Source organism: Littorina saxatilis, linkage group LG4 (assembly GCF_037325665.1).
Source record: "Littorina saxatilis isolate snail1 linkage group LG4, US_GU_Lsax_2.0, whole genome shotgun sequence".
NCBI lineage: Eukaryota > Metazoa > Mollusca > Gastropoda > Littorinimorpha > Littorinidae > Littorina > Littorina saxatilis.
Genome location: NC_090248.1, coordinates 61,610,244 through 61,627,067, shown reverse-complemented (window position 1 = coordinate 61,627,067; position 16,824 = coordinate 61,610,244). Strand labels below are relative to the sequence as shown.

General features: G+C 41.4%; 1 protein-coding gene across 1 annotated transcript; it reads right to left on the bottom strand.

Annotated features, from left to right (window-relative positions):
* Positions 1 to 631: 631 nt before the first annotated feature.
* On the bottom strand, positions 632 to 16,808 carry LOC138965285 (inhibitor of growth protein 3-like). The gene is made up of 11 exons (XM_070337415.1): positions 16,712 to 16,808; positions 16,506 to 16,577; positions 14,209 to 14,315; positions 13,812 to 13,877; positions 11,082 to 11,178; positions 10,715 to 10,768; positions 9,748 to 10,016; positions 9,103 to 9,269; positions 8,273 to 8,537; positions 4,903 to 7,956; positions 632 to 1,444 (listed from the first exon to the last, which is right to left on the bottom strand). The coding sequence occupies exons 1-10, from the start codon at positions 16,737 to 16,739 to the stop codon at positions 7,846 to 7,848; spliced, it is 1,236 nt and encodes a 411-aa protein (XP_070193516.1). The 5' UTR covers positions 16,740 to 16,808; the 3' UTR covers positions 632 to 1,444; positions 4,903 to 7,845.
* Between the last annotated feature and the right edge of the window lie 16 nt (positions 16,809 to 16,824).

Genomic DNA, 16,824 nt, shown 5'->3' with positions numbered 1-16,824 from the left:
GAGTTTCAGCCCACGAACACAGAAGAAGAAGAAGGAAGAGCATGAAAGCGTGTGCGTGTGTATAAATCCTGCAGTTTGTTTGATATGTTGGTTTTATCAGTTACAGCAAGTTTGATTTACGCTTTGCACTACCTCTGAAGCCTCCTTGGTCTCAACAAATCAGTCATGGACATTACTTAGGACTGCATCATGTGAGCACTGGTTGTAACTTGATATCTCTACCTCTGAAGCCTCCTTGGTCTTAACAAATCAGTCGTAGACGTGCACACACATTTACTTAGGATTGCATCCTGTGAGCACTGGCTGTAACTTGATATCAATGTGATCATCATGGCGGCCAGTGTGATGACAGGTCCTCAAGCCATGTTAAATGATGGCCACTGAGGGAAAGGCTTGCTGCAGTAGCTCCCCCTTAGCCTATACTCATTACAGGGAATCACAATGTTATGCTTGAACAGCTATTCCATCTATTAATGCCACAGTAATCCAACAGAAGGTTGTGCTGGAGCTCTGCAAGTTCTTAGATTGTACACACTGTGCCATGATAAGTGACACACATGCACCAGCAGATAAAATACAAACAACCACTGAATCCTTTGAAAACTTTTTATTGTTTTGTTCTGCGCAAGAGCTTGCCAATAACTGAAAGCCCTGAAGTGGGTAAAGGACAGTAGGATATGGCTGGTCTCTGTAATCACTAAGCCAAAGTTGGTGTACTGTAGTTGCACCATACAATCAATGACACTACAGTACAACATTCCTGCTGCACCCACACTAAAGCTAAGATATGGCACCCGACAAAATCCATCTAGGCAGGGGAATTCTAATGTACCTAAACTGTGTGCTGGGAAAACATCTTGCTTTAGCTTGCGCCAGTGGTACGCTAGCACATGGCACTTCTTACACTCTAGCACATATTGCCATTTGTAATCAAATCCTGCTCATCACGGAAACAAATGCCTGCATGCAAAACGCATTTAACTTCATGTATAATAGTTTCACATCACTGATCGGCAAAATTAACTCCCCCCTTTTACAGATAGGACAAGGATCTTGGATTTCCCCTGCAGGGTCCTGCAGCATTTTTGCTTCCCCTTTTGGATATGGTGCAAAAGTCACAGTAACTAAACTGTAGTTCAAATAATGTCACTGTTCAGTTGATCACCTGTGTAACAATCTGACACAAGGTCTGTCACTTTCTTAACATATCCTTACCATCCTGCTGAAGTGAGCGACTGGCCGGCGAAAATTTGATGAAGAATTTACCTACACTGCTTGCTGTTGTGTTTTCTTTTGTTACAAATACAAGGTCTTTAAGTTTAACCCTAATGGTTTAGGGGAATTAAGGCCAAACAAAAATATATGTTGGTTTAAGGTAACCCAACCGACCCTATTTGTGCCAGCTGATTCTAAAACTTTTTTCATTTCTCAAAAAAACCAAAACCTTTTTAGTCGGGTAGCTGAGTTCAGAAAAGTGCAACATGCTAAACGTTGAGGGTTACAAGCATCCACCTGGTCTCAATGGAGAGTCTGGACGTGGAGTAGTGTAGTCTAGGTAGGTGGACATTCTGAATTTGGTTTGTTTGGCCGCCATGACACTTTTCAAAATGGCCGCCTGAAAATCTTATGCGGGCCATATCTCACGTGTTATATGGACTAAAGTGACAAACTAAAGGGCTATATATATGTATTTTGACATGAAGAATTCAAATATGCAAGAATAAACATGATCTAAGTAGGTGGACATTCTGAATTTGGTTTGTTTGGCCGCCGTGACACTTTTCAAAACTTAGTGACCGCCTGAAAATCTTATGCGGGCCTTGTCTCACGTGTTATATGGACTAAAGGGCTATATATATGTATTTTGACATGAAGAATTCAAATATGCAAGAATAAACACGATCTAAGTAGTGCATTGTATGATTACTTCGAAAAATATGTCAGATCGCAGATGATCAAGCGATGGAACACGTCAACAAAACTGGAAAAGTCGCTGGAGGACTTAATTGTTGGCATTACAAAAACAGACACAGCCAGGGACAGGTGGTCTCTGACACTCAGCGCAAGGTCTCAGCTGGCTAAGTGCTGCTGATGAAGATGACGAGCACGACTGTGCACACAAGGACTTCGGGAAAAAGAGGTTGAAACAGGATCAAGATGATCTACAGAAACTCATCAACTTGTTTCAGACATTCAACCCCTTTGCTCACCCATCACCAGACCTGATTTCACTCACAACTTGTGACGTTGCCAGTGATGTTGTGAAACATGACTTGCTAACAGCAGAGGAAACAGGAAAGGAAGTCATCTCAGAGTTTGTGCAGAAAAGATTTGTTCTGAAAGAGACTCTTTTCCATGACAGAATCAAAACCAAGAAACTCTGCACCTTGGAGAGCATGTACACACTTGAAGTCAACACTGGAAAGGAGAAAACTGTTGCCCTCAAAGCCTACAGGGACTTGTTCAGACGTGTGATAACAGGTATGGAAGCAGGACGGGATGTTGACATCAACAAGATGTTGGAACAAGAGCTTTGTGGAGTGCCTCTCTCGCTATCAACTGCTGACTGCAGATTGCGACTGCCAAGAAACAAAGCTGATCTGGCCAAAATACTTCAGCAAAATTTGCCACAGAATGCTGCTCCAGCTCCAAGCACAACCTGCACCATAGTTGATGGGATGGCGATGATACAAGCCTTGGGGAATCGGATGGGAGCAAAGACTTTAGGAGAGTGGAGTGACAATGTTGCAGAACACGTTGACAAGTACTTCTCACACTCCTGCACCAGAGTTGACTTGGTCTTTGACAGGTACATCAAACAAACAATCAAATCGACGACTCGAGGCAAGAGAACGGACGGCAAGAAAGGGATAAGAAGGAATGTACTGTCACGCACTCAAGCACTAGGCAAATGGGACAGATTCATACTATTGGAGGAGAACAAGGCCAGCTTGGCCAACTTCCTTTGCGAAGAGCTGGCAAAGAATTTCAGGAATGAGCCTGGAAAAGAGCTGGTGCTGAGCGGTGGCTTTTCTGATGCCGAAAAGGTCTGGTCGTCATCTGACAGAGATGTCACACATCTGTCATCTGCTGAGCATGAAGAGGCAGATACCAGAATGCTTCTTCATGCCAAAGAAGCAAGAGAACAAGGATATCCACAAGTAGTCATCGTCAGCCGTGACACTGATGTTCTTGTTCTACTTGTCGCTCACCAACCACAGCTCAGTATCTTTGTGTGGATGCAAACAGGAACACCCCGGAAGAAGCACTTTGTGCCTGTGCATCAAATTAACATCACTGACCAACAAACAGAATCATTGCTGGCATTCCATGCAATCACAGGTTCTGACAGCACCAGTCAGTTTGCTGGCATTGGGAAGAAATCTGCATGGAATGTTTTCCTCGACAATCCCCATCTTCTCCAAAGACTTGGCATGGAAGACTTTCCTGATGAGGAAGTGCTCATGGATGCAGAATCATTTGTCTGCAAACTCTACAACCCGAACACAGCCGCTGCGATGCGACGTTTTCCACACCGTGAAGAAAACGCTTGAGAACTTCCCCCACACACAAGATGCTTTGAACCTACACATCAAGAGATCTCACTACCAGGCACTTGTGTGGAGGCGGGCTCTGGAAACTAAGCCACACCTACCGGCTGTTGTCAACAGTGGATGGAAGCTGGTCACGAAGGAGACTGGCGACGTGATTGAGCCCATCCTGCTGAGTCGTGCACCCACAACTGACACAAGACAACGTTTTCTCGAGCTCATAGATTGTGGCTGCACATCTTGTGCTACAAGACGCTGCAGATGTTGGTCCAGTGGACAGGGATGCACAAGAGCATGCCGATGCAAAGACTGCAGAAACCCACACACTTTGGCAGGGCTACGCAACTAAGCCTTGAAATACCACTTTGTGCCTGAGAAACTATTGTTCTGTTTCCATGGAGGCATGTAGCCTGTCGTACTCAGTGATCCAGAAGCGACAAATCGTTTCTTATAATGTTACATACCCATTATTGTGCCATCATTACATGTTCATTGGTAAAAAGGGAAGACCTAACGAGTGTAATGCATAAACGTTTGTGCATCATGTTGTACTATGGTATTTGACATTGTTCTTGTGTATTGAAGAGTCAGAGTTGTTGTGTACTGAAAGTGCATAATTAGCATGATAATTATGCTATATAGTTTCATGGTGTTTCAGAAGTATTACAATTTTCAGTTTATATCATCACCCAATGTTTGTATTTTCTTGTCATCATTAATTTCAATTTGTTGTTCTCCAAAGCAATATGGAGTAAACTCTTTGGAGGCTGATATGGCATTGTCTAAGATAGCAAATTCAGAAAGATAATACTTACTAAATCCGTACATCGCACAGAGCTATTTTGTCAAATATTGAATTTTTGTAAGGAAATGTGAATGTTAGGGTTATTTTTTGTGCCACCATTGACTTTGTCATCATGCAAAACATAGGACTTGACTCCATGTTTTTGAGTTTATCCCAAATATAAGCTGAGATATGAAGAAAAATGTAGATTGTGGCGGCCATTTTGAAAAGTGTCATGGCGGCCATAATATCCAAATTCAGAATGTCCACCTACTTAGATCATGTTTATTCTTGCATATTTGAATTCTTCATGTCAAAATACATATATGTAGCCCTTTAGTTTGTCACTTTAGTCCATATAACACGTGAGATATGCCCCGCATAAGATTTTCAGGCGGCCATTTTGAAAAGTGTCATGGCGGCCAAACAAACCAAATTCAGAATGTCCACCTACCTAGACTACACTACTCCACGTCCAGACTCTCCATTGAGACCAGATGGATGCTTGTAACCCTCAACGTTTAGCGTCCCATTTTTTTGGCAAGCTACAAATTTCAGCTACCCGACTATTTGGCACATTAATTTTGCAAACCATACCGAGACTAAGGGAAGTAACCTTTAAAATCGACTAAAATTTTTTAAAAATTGAAAATAAAAATTAAAATAACTGACCTACCTATTTCTTTTGGTCACGTTACCCTAAACCAACATATATTTTTGTTTGGCCTAATGCAGTTTCACACAAAAACCTACTACTACAACCAGAGGCACTTCAGGGTGACTACTGGCTATACAAGATCCATAAAACGCAAACAGAAACAGGGAACTCTCTGTACTTGGCAAAAACATGTCAGATCATGTGTACCCTACTCAAGCTCTTGCTCTGCAGTGAGCGATAACAAAGACAACTGTCAGAACATTGGTAACTAACGCTCCCTCCCCCCTTTGTTCAATGATGATCATAATCATCCCTCTTCTATTTCTAATCACTTGTGCTCACCGCTTTCTGTTTCACTCTTCTCTACAGCAATATCTTTTCTGTTTCACTCTTCTCTACAGCAATATCTTTTCTGTTTCACTCTTCTCTACAGCAATATCTTTTCTGTTTCACTCTTCTCTACAGCAACATCTTTTCTGTTTCACTCTTCTCTACAGCAATATCTTTTCTGTTTCACTCTTCTCTACAGCAATATCTTTTCTGTTTCACTCTTCTCTACAGCAATATCTTTTCTGTTTCACTCTTCTCTACAGCAATACTTCTCTACAGCAATATCTTTTCTGTCACATTAATAAGGAGCTGATGCAGAAACACATTTGATGTTAAACTAAAGAAACCTTCTTCCCCACGTCAACCGTCATGCACACCACCCCGGATCTGTGCAGGCTTAACCTTCCTTCCACTTAGTCAGACGGCAAAATAACCAACATCCAAGCTGCTTACATTTTCAAAGCAGAGTAGGAATTTTTTTTAATAAATTTATTACAGAAGTGGATTTTGTTTCAATCCACAAGATGAATTCAACAAACAAAACTGGCATGTTCAACAACAAGCAGCCTAGGCTGTGGATGCCGGGGCCGAGGTGCACGAGAAAGTTACCAACCAGGTGGGAGCCAGCCGCAGTGTTGGATTGGTTGAAATCGAGATTTGATGTGATTTGAACCAATTAGACCAGACGGTTTGTTGTCACCCAGTTGGATGGAACCCACTTTCACTTGATGCACCTCAGCCCTGGGGTCAGTCCCAGTGGAAGGATGGTCTCACCACAAGTACAACTTATACAAGCTTGGACCACCTACGGTTGGGTAAAAGGTCACTCAAACTCAAAGGACACGGAAGGTATCTCATAATGCATTAATTTAAACCAACAACTTCAACAAAAACAAATGAAACAGACAACTTGCATGCTTCTAACAAAACAAACCATGAACATGAAAAACCACATCAGCACATTGAGCTGTTGCCCTGAGAGTGAGTGATGGGCGAGACATTTTACAAGAGTTGCAGCCTCCGAGGGGAAATGTGTGGAAGCAGTTGGCACTGGCACTGTGTGCATTTACCCGTACTGACAGTGCATGTTAGGAAACATTCTGTAGCAAAGCACCAGCTGGATTTAGAGAAAATAGGAATGCTACATCAGCGTTTTCCGCCACAGTTAGGAAGTCTCAGATTGCACAAACATCCAACTCTGCAAGCCAGAAAACGGCGGCCTTTCTTCTCTGTGAAGATTTATGTCATTATGAAATGTCCCTTTCTTCTCTGTGAAGTCTCAGATATGTCCCTTTCTTCTCTGTGAAGTCTCAGATAATTTTCTTTGTGAAGTCTCAGACAATGTCCCTTTCTTCTCTGTGAAGTCTCAGATATGTCCCCATCTTCTCTGTAAAGACAGAAAATGTCCCTTTCTTCTCTGTGAAGATAGAGATAATGTCCCTTTCTTCTCTGTGAAAACTCAGAAAATTTCCCTTTCTTCTCTGTGAAGTCTCAGATATGTCCCCATCTTCTTTGCAAAAGACAGAAATTGTCCCTTTCTTCTCTGTGAAGATTCAGAAAATGTCCTTTTTTTTCTCTGTGAACTCAGAAAATGTCCTTTCTTCTCTGTGACGATTCAGAAAATGTCCCTTTCTACTCTGTGAAGATTCAGAAAATGTCCATTTCTTCTCTGTGAAGACAGAAATTGTCCCTTTTTTCTCTGTGAAGACTCAGATAATGTCCCTTTCTCCTCTGTGAAGACTCAGAAAATTTCCTTTTTTCACTGTGAAGATTCAGAAAATGTCCCTTTCTCCTCTGTGACGACTGAGAAAATGTCTTTTTTTCTCTGTGAAGACTCAGAAAATGTCATTTGTTTCTCTGTGAAGACTCAGAAATTGTCCCTTTCTTACCTGTGAAGTTTCAGAAAATGTCCCTTTCTTCTCTGTGAAGACTCAGAAAATGTCATTTGTTTCTCTGTGAAGACTCAGAAATTGTCCCTTTCTTTGTGAAGATTCAGAAAATGTCCCTTTCTCCTCTGTGAAGACTCAGAAAATGTCTTTTTTTCTCTCTGCAACTCAGAAAATGTCCCTTTGTTTCTCTGCGAAGACTCAAAAAATGTCCCTTTCTCCTCTGCGAAGACAGAAAATGTCCTTTTTTCTCTGTGAAGACTTAGAAAATGTCCCTTTCTCCTCTGCGAAGACTCAGAAAATGTCCTTTTTTCTCTGTGAAGACTCAGAAATTGTCCCTTTCTCCTCTGTGAAGATTTAGAAAATATCCCTTTCTCCTCTGTGAAGATTCAGAAAATGTCCCTTTCTTCTCTGTGAAGATTCAGAAAATGTCCCTTCGTCCGCTGTGAAGACTCAGAAAATGTCATTTTTCTTAGTGAAGGCTCAGAAAATGTCATTTTTTCTCTGTAAAGACTCTTTGTGAATACTGGACCGACCACCACAATTGCAGGAAAGGTCTGTAATGCTGATAGGTACGTGCATGCACCGTGCTACCATTGAGTCACTCTAGCAGCACAATCTTGACCATCACACGTTTCACCGACGGCCGCGTCGCTTCATTGCAGCCGTACACTGGGGGCAGAACCACTTCCCCTTGGGGGCTTGAGTGAGGCCCACACAGCCGTAGTGGAACCACTCGATGGGACACTGCAACACACCAGCATATCATGTATCAAATACTACTGATGAACTTAAGTGAATGCTAAATTACACTGTCATAGCATTCAAATCAAACACATTTTGCCAAACTCAGATCGCAATAAATGCATCACAAATGGACTAGGAACCTTTGGTGTCAATTGAGCGGACACGGCATAGCATCAGGATACTCATCGTCCCAAGGGGAAAACGCCTGCATACATGTACTACCAACACTTTTCTGCACCAAGGCAGTGTTAAGGATTTTGCAAATGCTCAACTTCTAATGGCGGAAAGTCTTTGAAATAATAAATAAAAAACTTACGTCTTCGTTATCACAGCCGACCATGTCGCCATAGGACACCTGGTTGCACAGACAGTATCTGGGTTCGTTAGGGTCAGGTTGCCAGTCATCCACCTGCAGTTCTCCCCCCTGGTCGTCCATTCCCTCCACCACAACATTGGGGATCACTACTGTCTGTTGGGCTACTGCTGCTGCTGCTACCGCTGCTTGCTGTGCTGCTGCTGCCTGCTGCTGTGCTGTGGTACTCTGCTGCTGCTGTGCCAGAGCTGCTGCTTTGGATGTTTGTCTGGAACAGAACCAGTGTCATTATAGCCACTATAGGACACCTTTTACCGGTCACTTGTCTAAAACAGAACCAATTTCAGTGTAGGATATCTTTTACTTGTCTCTTGTCTGAAACAGAACAGATTTGAGTGAAGCCACTATAGGATATCCTACCTGTCTCTGTTCAAGTTAGTCTTGTTTTATGATTCTCCTTTGTTATCATACAAAGTTGTGACTCATCTGAAAAACGCTGCTTTTTTTACCTTAATCCGTCCCTTGTCAAGAAAATGTGTTGATCGCCTATGAAATAGTGTTTTGATCGAAGCTTAAATCTAGTTGTAAATGCGGGAATAAAGCAAGTACTGCTACACCAGTCTTTAAAAGTATAAGGATGTGAGCTACACAATAATTCAAGGATGAGAAAAATTGTATGAAAATACACAAACATTCATGCTACTTCATTTCAGCAAAACTATCTCTTCATCTCCTGTAAGAACACACACAATCCTCTTTGTTACAAAGCTTTGAAGCGTATGACGTGGAAACACTATTAGCCAGCCAGTGCAGGAAAAGAGAAGTTTACTGACTTTTTGGTGCGTTGTGACCTGGGTGCGGATGAGGAGGCAGAGGTCATGGCTTCTGGTGTGGTGGGTGTGGAGGGGGCCCCCAGTGCCAGGGACAGTTCCTTGGGGATGTTCTTGGACATGATCTCATAGCTGGCCTTCATGCTGGACGTGCGCCGACCTTGCTGCATCTGTCAATGGTGTCAAAAACGACTTACTCCATCATTTATTGGGACAGTGCAAAATTAATAATTTAGAATCAACCACAAGCTATGAGTTATTAAAACTTATTTATAATGTGCTGACTGTTAGCAAGTGATTGTGATAACAGACATGTCATGGAAATGTATCAACATGAGCCAACGACTTATTTCATCATTCATTGGTACAATACAAAATTAGCAATTTAGAATCAACCACAAGCTATGAGTTATTTATAATGTGCTGACTGTTAGCATGTGATTGTGATAACAGACATGTTGAGGAAATATATATTAACATGAGCCAGAAGGTAATAGTGGTCATAAATCAAAATAAATCGCAAGAGGTTTTTTTTTTAAACTGACGAAAAACAGAATACATGTCTTGATCTGTGTAAAATGTCATATTTTGGTCAAAATGACAAACAACAGACAATAAGGGTTGCAATGTATTGTAATTGAAGAGAACCTGTTGAGTGGCGGCGATGGCCTGTGAGGCGGCAGCAGCGATGGCGGCGTTACTGCCAGCACCAATGTGGCCCAGGCTGTACGACAGGGAGGAGTTGGAGCCCGAGGAAAACATCTTGAGCGCCGGTGAGTTGGACGCTGAGGAAGATGCAATGGCCCCCAGGGACTCCCGCGCCACTTCTTGTGCCAGGTTGGACAGCACTTCCGTGGTGGTGGGACGCTTGTCTGTGTGGTTGTGCAGCGACGCTGTGCTGTGTGGGGCTCGGCGCTCTGCAAGTGTTACACCAATGCACGAAAGGTTATACAGTGGAACCCCCCTTTTAAGACCTCCAATAATCTGAAAACAGCAGGTCTTAAAAAGGAGGGAGTCTTAAAATGGAGGTAAATTTACAAAGGTTGTGAAGAGAAAGTCTGAGATAATAGGGTCTTTAAAAAGGGGGGTCTTAAAAAGGATATGATGGGTTCAGTCAGGTAGGACTAGGAGTAGGATCATTTGTCGAAAGTCACATGTTTAGTGAAAAACTAAATCTTGGTGTTCTCATTTAAATAGCACAATGAACTGCTGCTTGAGGTTTAAAACTTAGCCTTCACCCCAACAGGGTGGGATGTAGTTAGCCGATCATCAACAAAATATGTCTCTTCTTCAAGATGAATCCCTGGGAGAATCAGCTACATACAATGAAACGCCTGAACATCACCCGGGACTCCCCCATAAATTTTGACTGGATAATAAAATAACAACAGTTAGCTGCAAACAGCAGGTCAGATTCAACAATGTTTCTGTAGCAGCGTGAACTTCTAACACCTAAACATCACGACAAGAGTTTGGTCTCTGAATCAGAGGTACGTCATCAATATGTGTATGCTGCCAGATGTCTCTGTGGTTTTGCTTTTGAATGGCATGTGATCCCTGTGTGTATGCTGTTGTAACTTGTATTGCTCTGTGTTGTGTTGCTTGTGTAACTCACTTTCTGCTCGCTGTGGGACCTGGGGCGCTGGAGGCTTGTCCAGCTCAAGTGACCCTGCAACAAAAGTGCAGTCAGTATAAAGCACACACATAGTAAGTATAAGCCACACACATGCTTCCATAGGGCAGCCCTATTTCACTCCTAAACTGCAACACTCAACAAACGCAATTCTGACAAGCAAAGAACTACTGGTACAAACCTCATCAGTCGTTGTGTGTACCCAGAGCTCTCTGACCTGTTGAAATACTAGTAACTAATCCCCCGGAACTTTTCCCGTTAATAAGCACCTAAATAAGCCTAGATTATCCACCTTCATGACTTCAGTCAAACTTGGAAATAAATACATGTAGTCTTGTTGTATTCTTACGTTTTTCCAACATCTCTGTGATGCCAGCGTTGTCAGCCTCCAATTCCATCTTGAACTTGGACAATTCCTGGTCAAGTCTTCTGGTGTACCGGTCAACCTGGACACACAAACAGGAGGTCACACACTCATTACTCCTTTTACACTTGATGATTGTATTTCATTCTATAACAAGAAGAGCAAACGCTCGATCGAGTCACTTTCGCAGTTCTGAATATTATATGAGGCATCAGATGGACAGGAAGAAATTGCTATTCACAACACAATGAGTCACGTTCACATAAAATTTGAGCCCGGTCACTTTTATAGTTTCCGAGAAAAGCCCAACGTTAAGTTGTGTGTTGCCGAACAGAAAAGGCTAGTTATCTCCCTTGTTTTTCTGATAACGTTCGTAAAAGGCTACAGATGTAAATACTTTGATGTAAAGAATAATCCTACAAAGTTTCAATCACATCCGATGAACTTTGTCAAAGATATAAAATGTCTAATTTTTCCTTTGACGCTGACCTGTGACCTTGAAAAAGGTCAAAGGTCAACGAAACCATCGTTAAAGTGTAGAGGTCATTGGAGGTCACGACTAAACAAAATATGAGCCCGATCGCTTTGATAGTTTCCGAGAAAAGATATAAAATGTCTAATTTTTCCTTTGACGCTGACCTGTGACCTTGAAAAAGGTCAAAGGTCAACGAAACCATCGTTAAAGTGTAGAGGTCATTGGAGGTCACGACTAAACAAAATATGAGCCCGATCGCTTTGATAGTTTCCGAGAAAAGTCCAACGTTAAGGTGGTGTCTACGGACGGCCGGCCGGACGGCCGGCCGGACAGACTAACACTGACCGATTACATAGAGTCACTTTTTCTCAAGTGACTCAAAAAGTGCATTAGACTTTAATGAAAGATATCTTCCTCCCTGTGTTAACCCTAGATGTTGTAAATCATTAGACTTTAATGAAAGATATCTTCCTCCCAGTGTTAACCCTAGATGTTGTAAATCATTAGACTTTAATGAAAGATATCTTCCTCCCTGTGTTAACCCTAGATGTTGTAAATCATTAGACTTTAATGAAAGATATCTTCCTCCCAGTGTTAACCCTAGATGTTGTAAATCATTAGAATTTAATGAAAGATATCTTCCTCCCTGTGTTAACCCTAGATGTTGTAAATCATTAGAATTTAATGAAAGATATCTTCCTCCCTGTGTTAACCCTAGATCTTGTAAATCATTAGACTTTAATGAAAGATATCTTCCTCCCTGTGTTAACCCTAGATGTTGTAAATCATTAGAATTTAATGAAAGATATCTTCCTCCCTGTGTTAACCCTAGATGTTGTAAATCATTAGACTTTAATGAAAGATATCTTCCTCCCTGTGTTAACCCTAGATGTTGTAAATCATTAGACTTTAATGAAAGATATCTTCCTCCCTGTGTTAACCCTAGATGTTGTAAATCCTAGATCTGTCCAGACGGGCGCTGTGAAATGATAGCAGCCCTCCACTTGGAACCACTCCAGTTACATGCAGTCTGTCTCACTGTGCTGAGTGCTTTTCTTGTTGTTGTTTGGCTCACGAAGTGTAGCCTATGCGATCGTAACTTTGTCTGTCTGTGCGTTTGTGCGTGTGTGTGCGTGTGTGTGTTTGTGCGTGTGTATGTCTGTGGTAGAAACTTTAACATTTCCGAGTCTATGTGTGAGTGGTTATCCAAGACTATGGATAAAGCTCGCATAAGATTACGTCACGGTCAAAAGTGTTTGACGTCAATTAATGCATCATGACGGCATGCCTCCCTGTAGTCTTTCTCTCTCGCGTGGTGTGTGTGGTCTCGGTCATTGTTATTTTGAGCGGGCCGAGACTATTTGGCAGTCGTGTCCCTGTAAGTAGGCTACATGCAGACAGACAGATCTAGATCTAGTGTCTCTCTTTCTTGCACAGTGTCACCTAAGCTTACTGTGTGTGTGGGTGTGTATGTGTGACGGAGTGATTGAGTTTGTGTTACTGTTTGTCTATTTCTTACGTGAGCCTTGAAGGCTTCGCCTCTTGTTTGTTGGTAAATTAACTTTGAACCTGTGTTAATCTATGAAACTAGTTCATTGACAAATTCCCACTGTTCACAAAAGCATCAGGCTGCTGATTGTGAGTATATGTCCATGTGGAGGGGTGCTCTTATCCCATGTACACAATAACAATAACAGTCACAGAGTGTTTGTTTCAATTACAAAGCATATATGACACTTGCCACAGAGAAAATCAATTGATTTAATTACATGTACTCTGAACAGGGATGGCCAAATCGTCCGCCCGAAAAAACCCGCCGGGCTAGTAGAAACTGCCTGGAAGCTCGCCCGGCTGGCCAGTGAAAATTTTAGTCAAATGCAAAACTGTCGGTTGTACTATCGAGTTTTAAAGCCACATAAACACTGCAGATGCAGGAACTTCTGTTGTCTGCAATATCCTCACCGTGTTCTAGTGAAACAAAAACGAGGCTCCTGCGTGTGTCGCCGCTGTTTTAATTAGTAAAGAAATCTAACAGTCATAAATAGTTACGCGGTATGTACTGGGCCAGCGACATTTCTGGCGGGCTAGTGACTTTCTGAAAGTTACTCGCCCGGCTGGCAAGTAAAAATGTTGAGATTTGGCCATCCCTGTCTGAACACTCATAGTCATAGTGCACCACTGATCTTCAAATCCACAGCAAAGGAGAACCATGACAGAAAACAATGATTAAAGTGGCTTACCAATTCGTGAATATGATTTGCAAGTTGAACCTTTTCATCAGCATCATTCACAGCTTTCTCATACTCCTGCCAAAGTGAGCAGACATATTGTAAGGCAACAACAACTAAAGTAATGAAAGGGTTACATGATTACATCATTAAACAAATGTAGGTTGGTTTTCTTTTCTTGTTTTTATTTTGGGGGGGGGCGCATGGATCGCAGTAGCTTCAGATTCCCAGCTCTTTCTGCATGTGTTACTTCAATCCAGTTTATTCTGTGTGGATTTCCATATATTCTTCACCTAACATTTCATTTTTGTAAGTGTAACCAATGTAATCAAACGTAACACTAATTTTGAAAGGAGCAGGAGAAAAGATGCTACAATATTTAATTGAATCAGAGGCCTCTACTACTCACATCCTTTATTTTCTTGAACTGCTCATCTTTCCACTCTGGTTTGACATTGGGCTGCGTACACTTCTTGAAAAAAGATTTGACCTGTTCATCCAAACTGTCTAGAGTATCTGTAACACACACAAAAGCACAACCTTGCTTACTAAGAGAACACACTAACAAACTACATGCACAAAATAAATGAACAAATTACACACATGAATATACAGTACCCCACTGTATACATAGTGGCAAAACAATCAGTGATCACCAAAAACTTAGTCAGTTAGTGTCAACAGAAAACATTCCCCACTGCAGGGCCACCAATAAGGGGCAAGACCATCCTGACCTCAGGTCAAAATGAGTTCGGCTCATTCTCTCCCTGACAGGATGCCTTGAGTTTCCTTGTCTGGCAAGGAAACCGATTTTTTTTTTACATATTTAGAGCTTTTTGTAATGTGTTATGGATGTAAGCAGATTCGCGATCGTCGATAATGATTTTTCATGGTGTTTTGTAATTTTTAAATTACAGAGGAATTTTTATTTTAGACAGTCTCAAGCGAGCTATTTTTTGCGGATGTATTTACTGTGCAAACAACTCTAAATATGGCATAAGTGTCACGTGATAATCAACCGTTTTGTTTCGGCCCTCGCTGGAGCAGACGATTTTTTTGACAGTGATGCAACCATATATTACAGTCTCCTTCCGGCAGCAGTCCCAAAATTTCAACTTATTTTGACCTTACAACGATGTCTTTGTTCTGTGAAGAACAGAACGGAGATCACTGTCGAAGTCGGCCAATCTGCAATCATTTTCGTCTCGCGAACACTGCTCGTGAACAACATATGGGAGATCACTCTGTATTCTTCTTTTGATAGATTCGCGCAGGACTTTCGTGTTCGGTCAGAGAGACAACTGGCAATAGCCGTGGAGCGACATCAAATCACGTACTTCGCTTTATTCCTTTTTACATTTAGTCAAGTTTTGACTAAATGTTTTAACATAGAGGGGGGAATCGTGACGAGGGTCGTGGTGTATGTGTGTGTGTGTGTGTCTGTGTGTGTGTGTGTGTGTGTGTAGAGCGATTCAGAGTAAACTACTGGACCGATCTTTATGAAATTTTTCATGAGAGTTCCTGGGTATGATATCCCCAGACGTTTTTTTCATTTTTTCGATAAATGTCTTTGATGACGTCATATCCAGCATTTTGTAAAAGTTGAGGCGGCACTGTCACACCCTCATTTTTCAATCAAATTGATTGAAATTTTGGCCAAGCAATCTTCGACGAAGGCCGGACTTTGGTATTGCATTTCAGCTTGGAGGCTTAAAAATTAATTAATGACTTTGGTCATTAAAAATCTGAAAATTGTAATTAAAATCATTTTTTTATAAAGCGATCCAAAATTACGTTTATCGTATTCTTAATGATTTTCTGATTCCAAAAACATATAAATATGTTATATTCGGATTAAAAACAAGCTCTGAAAATTAAAAATATAAAAATTATGATTAAAATAAAATTTCCGAAATCGATTTAAAAACAATTTAATCTTATTCCTTGTCAGTTCCTGATTCCAAAAACATATAGATATGATATGTTTGGATTAAAAACACGTTCAGAGAGTTAAAAAGAATAGAGATATAGAAAAGCGTGCTATCCTCCTCAGCGCAACCGCTACCGCGCTTTTCTGGATTGTTAATTTCACTGCCTTTGTCACGAGCGGTGGACAGACGATGCTACGAGTGTACGGTCTTGCGGAAAAAATTAAATGCGTTCAGTTTCATTCTGTGAGTTCGACTGAGCTTGACTAAATGTTGTATTTTCGCCTTACGCGACTTGTTGATTCTTATTTCTAATTGGTGCGCTTTTACACTATGTTAGGTTCAATGAATATTTGAGTTTGTCGTCACGCTTGGAAAAGCCTTCAGTGATGGTACTCATATTCTTTCATGCTACCTCGATGTGATAACATGTCCTACTAGACATGAAAGGAGGCCCTGAAAAAAGTACAAGAACAAAATGTGTGGCAAGTCAGGCGCATGTGCACACTATTTTCACCTAGTTGACAAGCTTTTCTTGTGTTTCAAATTGTGTCAAGCACATACAATTTGCACTATACCATAAAACTGAAGACATTTCTGTCATGTTCCTGATAATATAACAAATGTTACTGAAGAGGCATCTTCTCACTCAGTTCTGAAGACTTGCAGGACAAGGGAAATAACCGATGAAAAATGTCCAACAAGGGAGGTAACCGAGAGCACCATTTGCAGCAGTCGTTTTCTTCATTGTATTTAAACCTGTACAGCTATAACTTACTCTGAACCTGAAGATCTGTCTCTCGCATTTCTGTCAAGCGCTCTCTCATTTCCATCGGCAGGTTTTCAATCACTGAAGAAGAAAAGAAGAAAAATGTACAGAAAGAAAACCAGATACAATCATTTAGACCTAATTAACACGATCAAGTCAATCAAAAAACACCGACTACAAACATCTACTCAAATTTTCAACAAAAAACTCCATACTTTCCAAGTAGTCTTCCAGGTACAACATTTTGACGGTTGTTCGATTGTCTGGATCTCTGTTCGTTGTGCTGTCTGATCAGGAAGTAAACACCGGCTTCTGCACGCTATGATTG

Excerpts from the sequence above, each read along its gene's own strand:
- LOC138965285 (XM_070337415.1), bottom strand. The coding sequence starts at position 16,739 with ATGTTGTACCTGGAAGACTACTTGGAAA. Across the intron at positions 14,316-16,505 it reads GACAGATCTTCAGGTTCAGA|ATACTCTAGACAGTTTGGAT; the intron begins GTAAGTTATAGC and ends TGTGTGTTACAG. Across the intron at positions 10,769-11,081 it reads CACAGAGATGTTGGAAAAAC|GGTCACTTGAGCTGGACAAG; the intron begins GTAAGAATACAA and ends CTTTTGTTGCAG.